The following is a 15,337-nucleotide window of genomic DNA, read 5'->3' on the forward strand; positions in this document are numbered from 1 at the left end:
TTAAGATAAGAATAAAAAATCTTCCCTATCAATGCCATCGAATCGCTACAGTTCATGCAATTAATTAAATGCTTACTTTATATAACTTCATTTGATCCACTCGCAAAACATTGTCGAGCCTGCTTCACGTTACACTCCGGATCGGGACGAGCTCCGCCGGATAATTAATAGCACTCCAAACAGCGAGTTAATGATAGACCACCACCGCGGGACTGGGTTGCATCCATGCGCTAATGCACTCCGCGATTGCATCATTTCCATCCCCCCATTCCCAATCGGTTGCCTCTTTCCTACTGGTAAAAATAAAAGCAAGCGCAACCACACGAGCGATGATGGTAAGATGGCCACGACCGCAAGATTATTTGTTATGGCTAATAATTTTCGTTCCTTCCTTCCCCATGTAGCCGGAACCAACCATTTCCCCCATCACACTAGTTGACAACATGTTGTGAAAAGTTGTAAGCAAGTGATTTCTCTTAGCAGATCATTAGCACCAATAGAGATGGAGCGAGGGTTGGGGTGTTGTTTCTCCCACTGTACGTTGTGAGCGAAGGGAATGAGTGGTTTTTGCGGTTTTGTCGTCTTAATCGGACTTTTTTTTTCTAGCCAAACTCCCGCAACATAATGGGTGTGTGAACATTGATTCCATTAAAAGTATGTTTGTCATTTTTGGCTTTTCCTCCCCTTCCCGGCACATCGAGCTACGTTTCCTTTTTACCCCTCTGTTTACCCCTGTTACCAGAGCGAGCTCTCTCGTCTTTCAAAATTAGAACCAGTGATGAAATCGCAAAGAATTTAAAGTGATCCTCGACCTATAATAGAAAAGCCGTTTTCGCTTTCGATCAGCGCCGGTCGTAAATTTTGAGGCCCCCTCGCCCCCTGACCAATGTAAATCAATAAAAAGGTCCAGGGCCGCAAGAGCGAACCTTGGAAGTGGGTTATGGAACATCTTGCCTGTACTGCCCTCCTGGCTCTCTGCCTTCCCATCAAGCAGGCAAGACGGACTACAACAAGAACGGCCCCAATAGGTCTTGTGGGGCAGCCAAAGATTTGTTTTATTGGGTCGAAATATTAAACTTCAAACTTAACACGATCGTTTCAGTGATTTTCCCACTGCTCGTCACTGTATTCCAAAGTGGTCGGGGTGGATGAGATGAAGTCGGAAACGCATTTATGCTTCTTGATCACTCACAGTGGCACACAATTTGCCATGTTGCGATGCACGTTGTTCTGAGCATGTGTGTGCGTGTGTTTTGTTTCCGTGATCTGCGCGTGCTGTTTGCGTTGTTTTTCTTCCCCGCCGGTGTTCCGCTTTCGACCATCTGCAGTCCATTAGCCCAGTTTGAGTGAGTGTTGCCAGCGAGCGAGAGAGAGAGAGAGAATTATGTTGCGTTCGCTCGCCCAGTGCCTATTCTAATTCTGCCCTTCTACAACATCAATTGTCCCTTCACGACGATCGGTTCGAACGAGCAGCAGCAGCAGCAGTGGCAAACTGATCGTTTGTGAGAATGTAAATTAGTAATGTGGCTTGATTATGCAATAATGTTAACGCGCTCGCTGCAAAGGGAATGCACACGCGTCCAAAAACGACCCGATTTTATGCTCGATGCTGATCGTTCGAGATCGTGAGGGCGGAAATAGTATAGAAAAATGGTCGCTTGCTGCTTTTTTTATTGTTTCAATTTCCATTGTTTTCCTTCGGTGATGAAAAATCCAATCGAGGAGAGAATCGGTGGCGGCGCAGCGGTTCCGTTTTCGTTTGGGAGTTTTATTTGCGTTCCTACCGGCCTGGTATTGGGGCACGTAAATGAGTGTGTTTGTGTGCACGATGAGTCGTAAAGCAATTGATGAGCAATTTTTATCGTCACGTTTAATGGATTGATGCGCTGTTAGGCGGGGATAATCGGATAATTGTATGTTTTGCTATGAATGTTTCTGTGTGATGTTCTGGGCATGGTGTAAATCCCATGATGTAGTATTGGCGCCAACAAACGAATTTAGGTAAGGGACATATTAGGGTTTTCCAAGTCAGTTTCGAATGTAGACATTGTTATTCACCGCATGCAAAATAAACTATTATTTTTATTATTATTATTTATTATTCATTTTATTCTTAATAATTTTTAATTTCTACGGCATGATTTTCAACACGTCTACAGCTAGATTGAGTTTGACAGTTCTTTGTGAGGTGTTGAAAATCATGTCTTGAAACTGAAATTTCATTTTGAAACAAATATAACATTTGACAGCTGTTGAAAAACATCTTGAATGCAGTGAATAACAATGTTAACAATCGAAACTGACTTCGAAAACCCTGTAAGTGGGTAAAATATTAAAGGCATTAAAACATCAGTTAGCGATATGAACAAAATGAGACATATTAAAATACAAATATTGATTACATACCCTTTAAAAACAGAATGAGATGCGCAACGAATGGCTTAAAACTATAAAATCAATTAAATTGCTAGCTAAGATATAATTTGTCTGCGCAAACCCATAATATTTAGCGATAAACTTAATATTGTTGCTTACAACATCTACACAACTTTAAAACAAAAAAATACTATGAAAAAATAGCTAGGATAAAGATACAACAAACACATGAATAACACCAGCCGAGACAAACTATAAAACATTAAATAATGTATTAGAGTACTGACAACCAACCGAATGATACTCATAACCGCAATTATATTTACAATAACGTAAAACATTAATAAGAATAGGAAAGAAAAACTAGTCGAAAAAAATGTCACTTAAACAACATAACGATAATACAGGGTTTTCCAAGTCAGTTTCGAATATAAACATTGTTATTCACCGCATCCAAGATGTTTTTCAACAGCTGTCAAATGGTTTATTTGTTTCGAAATCAAATTTCAGTTTCAACACATAATTTTCAACACATAACAAATAACTGTCAAACTCAATCCAGCTTGAGTCGTGTTGAAAATCATGCTGTAGAATTGAAAAATTATTATGATGGAAATGAAATCGACGTGGAACAACATTTTGCGTGCGGTGAATAACAATGTTTACATTCGAAACTGACTTGGAAAATTCTGTAATTAAGATAGTTGAGAGTTGAATAAAAAAGTTGATGACTATTAGTTTAACTTTGAAAACATTACAAAGTACGAACATATAACCAAATCACATAGGACGCTTGTAAACAAAAAGGCTTCAAAAATGCGTCATCTATGGTTTTTTTTTGCTTTAAATGATGCGCATGAATACTCATTTCGTCACTGAGGATGATTGGAGGAAAATATTTTTTCTGGTTTCTACCGGAAGCTTCGCCGAGGCTGTACAAACAGCCCCAAACTGGATTGCAGCGGATGGGGTCCCAAACCGGCTGGGCCCCAGCGTTCATATTTTAGTGATGCCACCGAGACTCAAGTACAAGCAAGCCTGAAAACATAATCCATGATAAGCTAGCATGTTAACATGGATGCTCTATCCCGGCCGCCCGACAAACCCCTTTCTGTTGGAAATGATTCTTCTCCAGCCAGAATGTAAAAGCGTTCCTGCAAGTAAAAGGTGGCTTGTTCCGAGAACGGAATGTAGCTCTTTGTGCATTAAATTATTCCACATTTTCAACGGCCACTCGAAACGTGCGACTTTGAATCGTTGTGTGCAGCTTGCAAGAGCGCGCTTAATACGCTCAATCAAATCAACTCGTTATCAACGCATGCAATTCGGTTGGCATAAGTGTTGCGCCTGACGTCTGTCTGTGTGTGTGTATTTTTGCCTGTCCTCCAACAGTGCCGTCCATGTCCCCGCCTGTCACGTCATAATGCGCCACAATCGTAGACGTGGATGTGTCCGACCTTTTGGCTGAGGTTCGCCGGCGATGAGGCGGTTGCAAAACATAACAAGATCCCTGCTCAAAACCTCAGCAGCAGCAGCAGCCCTAGACAAATCAGAGCCACAAGCAAGCGTTTGTGTGTGTGTACGTTGGGGAGGGTGCATTCTATTTAATCCCTCCGCCATAACATCTTTATGTGAAATCATCCTCCCACCAAGGTTGAGCAGAGTTCATGAAGGGGAAAAACCGTGTCTCCTCGTAAACGAAACGTGCGAAGCACCGGCGAGAACCGGTGGCTGGCTAGTGGTGGTGTGTGGTGGTGCGTGATTATTCGAATTGCACGATGCATCGATGGTCACATTCTCCGATGGTGTCGGGCTGGTTGGCTGCACTCCCATCCCAGTTTGTGGTGCATGAAAGCAGAGAGCCAGCCCGCACCGTGCGTGAGCTGGATGCACATTTATGGATAGGTGGCGTTGTTGTTTTTTGTTTTTCCTTTATTTTGTGCAATAGTAATAACCATTTACGACATGGTGGCACTGCCGTGCGGTCCTTCAGGGTGTACGGTAGTGGAATGCATAAAATGTATGACACGGAGAAAAAAGGTTAAAGGAAGAGCTACGGATAGCGGTCAGCATAGACCATCACACTGTTGAAAAGGGTTTCACAGTGTTGTGAAATGAGTTAAATGAACTTTTAAACATCATTTGTATTTATTTTTATTCTAAATTGTTTGTTGTAGAATTCTTCATTGCGATTCAAAATAAATGGTGCAAATTCAAGCACTAAGAACACATCATCTCTAATAGATATCAGCTTAAATCGCAGCAAAATATTTAAATAATCTTTCCAGAGGCAAATATTTAAAGGCCTAAAATATTCCATGCAACATAAGTCGCGGCTTTGTGCGAAAATATACCCTCTTCTCCTTCGTTTGTTCGCTCTCTCTCTCTTCGTCTAATTATAACACACAAAATGAGCTTAACTACACAGCCGTACGTACGTAAATGTAGCACTCCTTCCCGTCGCTGACCTGAAATATTGACGCACAATAATGCCCCCAAAACTAACACTCCAACAAGCAGCACAAAATCAAATCAAAACGTATTAATGCTAAAATCAACACCGTTCACACAACAACATTGTTCCCCTAGCGGCTTTGCAACACGCTTTTATGCATCACCGCTACTTTGGCTGGCAGGCTATCGTGGGCTAGAAATAATGCCCCAGGAACCAACTTACTCTTCGTTTCATTGCCCACACGGCTTAAGAATAATATTCGCCTAGCTATTTCCGTACCATCAACACATTTGGCGATGCTCAGCACACGTTTTTGCATACCATTAGCATAACATGTGCTCATCAGTAGCTTTCGTTTCGGGTTGAAAATGCTCCGGTAATCCCTAAGATGATGGTACGAAAGTATAATCATAATTGACCGAAGTCCTTACACATCGTTTAACAAACCAAGCTCAGGGTATGTCTATTTCTTCTTCCCTAACCGAAGCTTATTAGATGAGAAGCACGAAGCCGTACACACCTCCCCCGGCCAATAAGTAAGCCATTAGAACCGCACCAACAGCGGCCAAACGAATCAAATGTTGGCCAAAGAAATAGCACACATAAATAAAATCACATCACAGCCCGGAGCCGAATGTCGAACTGTGCTCGACGCGAAAGCGAATTATTTAAGCGTTTAACATGGCACACCTCCTCGCATTACGGGCGGGCTCCTGAATGTGTGTTACGTGAATGTGTGGTGGGTGAGTTTGGCCTTTTTGCATTTGTGCTCTGTGCTGCTCACGCAATCGATTCGATTCGATGGGTTTAAAATGTGTGCTGATCGGAAGGAATGGGGTGACAGTTTGTTTAGCCAATCTGCTCAGGTATTGCGGTCATCAGTCGTATTGTCGTATTGCGCTCCTACCCCTGGCGGTGGGTGAAATCTGCCATGAATGGCACGCGCGTTTTAACCGCGCGGCAGCTGGCGCTGAAGAAAAAAACCCTTCTTGCCATGGCAGGTTCTAGTTTATTGTGCTTCTTCTGGATTGTTTGTAAATAGATATTCCTGGACAGGTGGCTGTGTTTATTGGCCTACGACCTCTAGAGAATGAAACAATGGCTCAAATATCTGATTAAAACATTTATCGTTTTGAATGATCACTTACCAACTAAAACGGCAACAAAAGGAGTAAAAATCAAATGCAATATAAACTAGGAAGAGTTTGTCCATCTTTTTTTTTAATTATCAAAATAATAAATAGGAACATTCATATTATTAATCCGCGAAATACATTGTTTGACAAACATTGGAGCCTGGATCTGCTATAGAAATATTAACATTTACACTTCTTTATAAACAATAATTTTGTTGATTTTTGACGCACTTAAATGTCTTGGGTTGCATTACATTTCAATCTCTATGAAGCAATCTTGAACTTATTACTTTGCTCTACTAAAAACACCTTCTATGCATATGTTTTAAGCACCCTTAGTGAACTTACTAAAGATGGAACCTACTGCTCTTTAAACCTTCGCTCCAGTGCAAGATCCTACCGATCGTAAACATGCGCTCTCGAGACCGATCACTACTTAATGCTCCATAAATATTGCACTTACGATAGCCTAATATCCGGCTCCGAGCTATAACCTTCTGACCCAGTTCTTCTCGCACGTCGTCACATAATCCGCTGGAAGGTACACCACATTCTAGGAGAAACAGTGAGAGAGTGCGAGAGAAAGAGCTTCTGTCCGATCTAATTCTCCCGAAGAATGTGTACATCAACATTCCTCTGCCACTGACTCATCGGGGGCTTTAGTGGTTAAAGTTGGGGCTTGGATGGAAAAAGAAAGATCGTGATGGGTGTAAGTTTCACGTCAAATTCCATCACCCTTGGTGGATGCTAATCCCACCGGCACAATCCGGCGAACAACAAAACGAAACTCATTTCTCTAAACGTTAAGCCAGCCCTTACCGGTACACTCGGAGGGATCCTTGGCGGGTTTGCGAGACGGCCTCGCATATTTCAACGTTGTGTTCCTACCCTGCCTGTGTTGCTGCGTTTCTGAACCGAACGATGACGCCGCGAACGCAATGTTTATACATTCCTGCCAATGCATTTCCCTTTTCTAGTTCACGTACACTAAACGACTCCTGCGCACACGCGCTTGGCGGAATAGAAGTGGAGAACCTGCCCTGCCCTGTTGGAAATAATTGATATGTACACAAAAAGACACTTAAATATGACAGCTTTAACGACCGATAGCGATTGTCGTCACACAACTAGAGGATAGGTGGTTTGAACAGCTGTGTGTAGAAAACATTGGTAGCGATAGAAGAAAAGGAAATCGATACGAGAAGCCTGTCCCAAGAATCAGACTGATGATGAGGATGTCAGCAATCAGGTCTAAGCGTATCAACACAGTCATAAATGCCACCGTTAGCGCCCGAAAGCCAGAAGCAGAAACGCCCGGCGACAGGTTCTTGTGGACCACAGGTATTGCTGCCGGCCTGTTTCACTCAGCTGCACGCGTCCCATCTTCACCGACATCATTCTAATGGAGCTGGTCCAATCAGATAGGCGAAAAATGGGAACCGTTCCAAAAACCGTATTTTAAGCAATGGTTAATGGTAGTTTCCGTTTGTTTGCTAGAGCTTTGAGAAATTATAGACACACAATCAAGGCTCGTTTACGGGCACGTGTGGTCTGTCAGTGAACTTTCCGAAGAGGGCATTCGGTCTCCTACTGTTCCAAGCTGGGTCTGATAAGCCTCATTAGGTTTCGCATTCTATGATGCCCATTAGCTGTATCGTCCACTTTCTTAATAAGAACCAACAAGATTCAGCCCAAAGTGCTTGGGAAGGTGATCGAACTGGTGAACAAATCTTGTACTGGGAATTCAACACCAGCAAAAGACTTGAAAGATTCATTGACCTACAACAACAACAACAACAACAACGAAAAAACCTCCCAAAGAGACCTAGAAGCTAAATGCCATCCCAAACACACCACCAAGAAGTTCTCAACGAGGTAGTAATCTACAAGAAGCGAACAAATTAATACCCCTTGGGTTCGCTCTATTGTGTCATAATAGCGGCTTCCACGACTGCTGCCGGGGCTGGTGGAAGCATCTTCTTCAATTACCCGTGGGACCGCCACGACGCCGCTGTCTGATCATCTGTGGGCACACGCTCGAACACGCTCGCGATAGTCATGAATCTTGTCACAGGGAGCACAAAAAGCCAAGGTTACTGGAGTGTTAACGATGGCGTTTAATTGATTTACAGGTTGGTTGCTGGTGCTTCTGCTTCTGCCGCATGCTGGCTGCTTAGGTCGTCTTCTCGACGTTCTCGCGCTACTCTTTGTGACTCGCTTTGGGTTAGTGGCTGAGCATCGGCTTGACATTATGCGTGTTGTGAAATTCGCCGGACTTTGCCGCGACATTTGCATTAGCGCGGTGTGATGTGTTTTGATTGATGACCCTATAACTGAAGGGTCGCTTTGATGAGAGTAGGTGCCTACGGGTGTCTTACAAGGGGGTTTACTGGAGGATTGCTTTTCTAGGAAAAAGCCAACTTAATTGTTGTGAATCATTTACGAAGAATGTGTTGCATCCTGTGTTGCTGGAAGAGCTTCCACAACTTGAAGTATGTTCTTGTCCGTAATCTGGTAACTTCTAACAGCATGGCACTGCATTATTTGAGCATTCTACCACAGTGCCAGCATGACAAATCAATCCATCAACAGAAAAGGCACTGGAAAGTGGCCAGTACCTGCGATACATGTTGATTTTTACCGAGAATAATGACACGAAGCACTTAAAAATTAACAAAACGGGTTGGAAAACCCTTTACCTTCCATTCCACGCGCTGTATCGTACTTCAAAAACACAAGGTAATGAGTTAACAAAATAAAGTGTTCGATAAGCTGCCTCGTCAGCAAAATAAGGAAATCTCAGCCCAACCCAACATTCCTCGGTAAAGCTTAACAGCATTATCCAGTCAGCGGGATATTTTCAATCCTTCAAGCTAAAGGGTTCCTTGTAAATGGGTTAGCCAAAAAGGAAACGTGACTTTCCAAACCACGTGCGTCCGGGTGACCACAAAACAACTCCCGCACCACGTCCTTGACACCATTTGTGGCTAGACCGTCTTTAAGGGTACTGTTTTTTTTTATGTATTCCATGTCCTATGGCTCGTCTGGGGAGTGTTTACAATTTGTTGCTGTTTTTTCTTCTTCGTTACATTGCACAGACAAAAAGGCATGCATTTTTTGCAAAACAAAAGAATTCGTTCTGTTGTTATCTTTTGTGCAATAGTTAGACAGGAAATGCATTCTTTAATTGAGCTTTCTCTCGGAAGGATTGTTTTTAGGGAATACATAGCAAAAGGGTCAAAATGTAACATTCATCACCGTGCGGATAATTGAACACCACGCCCTCACGTTCCCGTGGAGTGAAAGCAGCAAAGAACAATGGTCCCAAAACCAAAAACCGTACATGACGCAACAAAACATGTCTTTTTTTTTCAAAAGAAGCTGTCTGTCCTTTTTTTGTTTTGTTTTTTTTTTTTTCATGAGACAATTGTGTAGAAAGTTTGCCGGTAGATAATGCTTTATGGTTAAGGTTCTCAATATTTTGCGTTTCATAAACGAGTTGGGTGGTGGTTCTGGATGGTTCTTTATGCGTCCCAGAGCTACCAATTCCAGTGAGATACCTCCGACCACTCCTACATACCACTGTAGCATCCTTGTTCACCATTTGAGCCCCTTAAAAAAGGAAACTTGGGTAATGTCTTGTTTTGGGTTCTCAGTTTTTTTGTTTGGGAAACGCATAAATACACCCAAAGGATTGCAAATGGCATGCAGTTGGTCGTGCGGGTTACATCAGTGAACATCGATATTCCAAAGTTCCATGAAAGTGTGTGATGTATTTGTAAACTTTTGCCGAACACACAGGAGCAGAAGAAGAGCAGGTTCATCCTACACGAGAGGTAAAATACAACTCCCCATCCCGGTGTGTATATGCATGTAGATTACGCTCAAACGTGCATTGTTTCCAGTTTTGTGTGTCAATAAGCTTGATAACAACCCTGCGTGTTTGGAATTAGCTTGTAGGAGAGATGGTTCATACTCATGGGGCACGTTTATCACGTTCAGCCGGATTTACGATGAGTTGATTTTATTGATGCCAAGTAGATTAAGAACCAACCATCCGAGGTTGGTTGGAAATGGTTCGAATAGTCACGTGCGAAAAGTTGTGGCTCCCCGGTGAAATGGCAATTTGTGAAGGTGATGATAGTTGTCGGAGTTTCTAGAAGTATTTATGGAATCTTATAAACGTGTCATTTCTGCAGACCTGTGTGTAGGCCGATCATGGAATAACAATCCACAACCTAATTATGTGATTTATCCAGACAGCGTTGAATCTCACAACTCACCCAAAACAGCATTTCCAACCCAACCAAGGTCAAGATTTTGGTAAACTTTCTCTTTCGCAACGATCACTCTCGGCAGACTGTTTTCGATGGATTTTTAAGCGTGTGTGTTTTTATTTTTTATTTCTTACTTTCGACCACCCGGAGATCCTGAGCATGCACGCTCTCTCTCTCTCAGTCCGCCCCGAAAGCCCCGGTCACTTCTACCGCGTGCTTATCTTCAAAGTAAGATGAAAAGAAATTCCTTCACCGGTAGAAAAAAAGAAAAAGATCAGCGTGCCCTTATCCCCTGTGCCCGTGCCGGCATGAGGGGGGAGGTTATAGCCGATGGGACTGGTGCGATTTGGAATGATTAAAGCGTTTCGGTTTTCGGTCTCGGGACCGTTTTCTCAGAGCTAACCTTTTGCCGGTGGGGAGGTTAATCTAAAGTATCTGTTTACTTTGCATGGGGGATGGGGGCTTGATTGTGACACATATGCGATGTGTCGTTGGCTACATTTTCGGGACGTTATCGTTGAAGAATGCTGCGCTGACAGGGCTTTCCCCACAACAACCACTATCCAGCCAAGCTCCATCGTGAGTGAAAACGTTTAAAAAGGGCATATTGCCAATGTCCGTAATGGAAGTTCAGAAACGTGGAGAAAACAGTTTTTCGAAATGTCCCGAAATTAAATAATCACATATACTCGTTGCATTGGTAATTAAAAAAAAACTGTAGCACATAATTTGCCTGTCACAACAGTACCGCAAGTTACGCGATGCTAAAGGTGTTTTGCGTGATCGAATGACGAACCGGTGAATCATACGAAAAGATTTAAATGTCAAATATTGACATACAACATATTTTCAACATAGAACAACTCTCCAGTTTTTAACTCACCAGAATATACCAAAGATCTGATACATTGAGGATAGATGTCATTGATTCTTTGTGATATAGTATACAAATATGTCGTAGCAAAAATAAGACTTTAACCCATGTCACAGTGTGTCTAATGTAACAATTTGACCTTCAAATTAAGACTTAATTTCAAATCGAGCGTCGTCAGTTGTTTAAGGCGACCGTCACTTTTGCGTTTAATTAAATCAATCACCAAATCAACCACACCAACCTCAAACATAAGTGCCAAAAGACAGACATCATAGTGCGATCGTCTCCCTCAAAAAGAAGGAACGCGCAGAGCCGTTAAAATATATCGATCAGCGCACACACGCTAATGGAAATCGCATGTATGACCTCGTTTATAATTTATTTGATTGAATCCACACTTTCTTGCGCGAAGAGATAGGACCGACTGTCAGAATTGCTGCCAAAATGGAGTGATCCAAGTGTGTGGTACGATCGCGAGTCTTTGCACACACATGATCACAAGTGATTTTCAAGAGCTGGAGGGACGATTCAATCTCGCAGTTTGCATTTTTCCACCATGCGGCTCTGGCGCTGAAGGGGTTGATTTATTCGCAAATCAGAAAAACCAGATGGTGAACATTAAAAATCTGCGCTGAACGATGCTTTCGATAGCTTTGGAAGATGGTTCCTCACTTGAGGTTGAGGTTAGCTTGGTGTTATAACTCTGGGTCAATTAAGGTTTTTGCGATGTTGGCATTGAACTGCGCAGTTGAAGAAGAACTAAGAGACATCTGGTTATGTGCTTGAAGTTTAAAATATTAAAAAAAGGTTTGGAATTAAAAGCATATACTCATATGACGTATGATACAGACACCCAACAAAATACAATTGCTAACCACAGAGCATCACCCGCTCTACGCCCTCATACCAACCACTCCATTCCTGTCCACCTTCGACATAACCTTGGCTACAAATAAAGCATCATCGATTATCATCGATAAGACACTCCCGCACAGTCAGAGAGGTTGATAAATTTTGTCTCACAAACCTTTTCCCCAGCGCCACATTGACCAGCATATTCTTATCGTCGATCTGCTTGCGATCGCTACGGAGACTACGTCCCTGACACAACTGATCACAAATTGAACAACCGCCACCCCCACGATGCGTCTGCAAACATCATTAGATCTCGAGCTCCTTCTCGCGTTTTACTACGCCATAAAACTTCTACTTGAGGTCAATTGCTCGTCCGGGGATGGTTTTTTTAAATATTAATAACTCACGCCAGTTTAATTTCTCCCCGCCAATTGGCACACCGCAAACCACACAACTTTACCAAGCGAATCTTCATGTTCGGGTCGGTTCGTCTGCCCGGGCTCGCCAAAATAGATAAACTGCATGTTTTCGTGGCGCGACCCTGGGATATATTTCGCACAGTTACAGACAGACTCTGCTTGAAACACTCGAAACAAGCGAACTCCAAATGATTGAGGAAACGTTTCAATTTCCAACCATAACCACTCGAACCGCACCAAACCTCTGAAGATTACCCTTTTGTCGTGTTTATGGTTAGGTTTTTACGCGTTTTTCGCATGCATAAACGATCATGAACGGACGAAAAAGGTTTAGCGCCATCTGGCGATCATCTCAAGTTGCGTGTTTGAGAATGGGGTTCGTGAGGCGTTGAGGGCTTTACAACTCGCTTACCTTCGAACACTTCAACGCGTCTAGGAGTTGATTTATTCTCGATGGTGATGTTTATGACATACGATTTGATCAAGAAGAGCCGCCTATAGCAACCATAGCTATGTACGAAATTCAACTAACTTAACCGTTCACTGAACATCATCCTAAATCAAACCCGCGTGGTGCCAAGATCACTTTCCCTTTTTGGAGCTCAGGAACTTTCTATCTTAATTCTAGAAAGCCCAAACAAATGCCGATGCCCCAGGGTGATAACACAGTTTTGCACGCGAGAAGTAGTGTGCAGAAGAAAGCGAAACTCACCCCAAGGGCTTTGAACGTGAGGATCGATGATTTATTGCTAGACCTGTCCGCGAACTGCAAAGCCGGGAAAAAGCAAATGTCCATCCAGTTCTTTCTTTCTCCGTCTTCAACTTCGCCCTTCAAACGCCGCTCCGAATCAAGAAGTATGGGTTTTGCTCCACACATCAGTGGCATGAGGGTTGGCCGATGATGGGTAGAAAACGATAAAACCCATCTTACGGGGATCGCTATCGCAGTGTCGCCCCTGGCAAGAAGCGAGAAATTGAGAAAGACGCAGATCTATTCATCTTTCCCGTTTAACTTGGGCAAAGCCGTACGGCCATGGCACTAACCTTTGCTAAAACCAGTGACGGACAGCGTCTTCTTTTCCTGGAGCATTCGCATCACACACACTCGCTAAGTAAATGAAATCGAACGTGATAGTGCTAGACAGAGGGAACGGCTCGCTGCGTCCAACTGGGTAGGAAGTGGACGCGCAGGAAACTTACACTTTTTGACCCAGAAACAGGCTTGCGATCGTTTCTCGTTTCTCGTGCAGAATCCGCAACGTCAGCCGAGATCAAGCGGAGCAGAAGCAGGTTATCTATTGCCTATGTGTCGTCCAGCAAGGCGGCATCATCTCATCTTCATCCGGTCCGGCAACTTCACACCGATAGCTCCCGGGGAGGGGGAAGTGGAATGAGTCTCCCGCAAGTGTGAGTGATGGCTTCTTGATCATTCGTTTGATCGATGCTTGTTATGTGCGCGTGTGTGTCTTAATGTGACAGGTAGAAATAAATGAAGTACTTTAAGACTAAGGAGAGCACATCGTCTAGTTCGAGGATTGATTAGACTCACCGTGGAAAAACACATCCTCAATCCACTGTTTACACTGTTTTAAAAATTCAACTCAATCTCTTTCAATTCGTGCGGCTTTTTGCAACACGCATACAATAGCAACATGTTCATGTTTTAGAAATCGAACCGATTACCCTTTCACTCTAATCATTATGCGCGTGTGTTACGATAAACCACACACCACGGTGTACAATCCGGATCTGTACTCCAGACAGCGTGGAATGAAACGCTAGTACCACCACACGGATACTGAATGCTTACCTCTTCAGCTTTTGATGGTGCAACGTGCATACTTTTTTGACGCTGGTTTATTCGTTTACATTTCGGGGGTTTTAGGCCGGTTGGTGGAGAAATATGTTTTTAGCAGCAGCAAAAACGACAAAACAGCCAAACAAAAAATCGGAACTACCCTCAATCCATTTCAACGATTACGCTCGTTCGATTGGAAAACTGTGTGATGACGTTCCCTAAGCTCCGCCTTTAGCGATCGGGTGAAATTCCATCTGTTGACTTTTGTTACGGTTCGATTAGCTTTACGGTGCGAGTGCAGAAATGTCTGGACACGGACGTGGACACATAAAACCAACGGCCCGCGTGGCAGCTATGCACCTTAACGACTCCATCCGGGTGACTTATGGTTCAAGAGTTATGAAGCACGTTTTTAGCAAAAGGGGAACTGCTACTACTCTCGTTGAGGGTCTGTTGAATAGGTTTGGGTATTAGTGGTTGTGTCATGTTTTTAATATCTCTGTTTTCCTATCGTAAACTAAAATGTGTCACTAATAACTATTGATATGTGAAATGAAATGCAGCAAATGGCCCAGAGCTATGCAGACATCATATTTTAACAAATATCACTTGCTATTAGAGATGTTACAATACAGAAGATTATTTCGTACATGACCATTGCATTCAGAAACTAAGGAAATTGAATCTTATGAGAAGATGTCACTTCACACTTCAAATGGGACTTTAATATGTTTTACCCATGAAAACATGGTGCTAAATGAGCATGCTTCAAATGTTGGTTGCAGTCCCCAAAATAATGTATTAAACACAATAATTGTCAGGCTTATTGGTAAAACTTATTTTCTCAATCACATTCGTTATTCCAATATTTATTTATAGTGTCTATTTAAGAGCAGATTATTTAATTTTCATAAACTTAATATGAACATTAAAGTTAAAATATCAATTGCTTTATTGCACAATATCAGAATAATTTTGAATAATCCACGCTCAGACTTTATTCGTTGAGCTCGCCTATATTGAAAATGCCACCAAAAATTAGGTGTAATCTTGTTTGATCAAGAAACCTGTGAAAACGTGTCAGATCATTTAAATTTATTTTTAAAACACCTGCAAAACAAAAAAAAATCTTCACTAACAAAACATG

General features: G+C 42.6%; 1 protein-coding gene across 4 annotated transcripts in view; it reads left to right on the top strand.

Moving 5' to 3' along the window:
- The window catches only part of LOC5668046 (mucin-2), an 81,908-nt gene that overhangs the window by 60,580 nt on the left and 5,991 nt on the right, over positions 1 to 15,337 (top strand). The window contains exon 1 of one of the 4 annotated variants that reach the window (XM_061661134.1): positions 9,702 to 9,803. The exons of the other annotated variants lie outside the window; for them this stretch is intronic. Coding sequence (XP_061517118.1) covers positions 9,725 to 9,803 — 79 coding nt within the window. The 5' untranslated portion in view covers positions 9,702 to 9,724. Of the gene's footprint in view, positions 1 to 9,701; positions 9,804 to 15,337 lie in introns of those variants that run through there. 4 annotated transcript variants of the gene reach the window in all.

The sequence above is a fragment of the Anopheles gambiae genome, chromosome 3 (genome assembly GCF_943734735.2).
Source record: "Anopheles gambiae chromosome 3, idAnoGambNW_F1_1, whole genome shotgun sequence".
NCBI classification, from domain to species: Eukaryota; Metazoa; Arthropoda; class Insecta; order Diptera; family Culicidae; genus Anopheles; species Anopheles gambiae.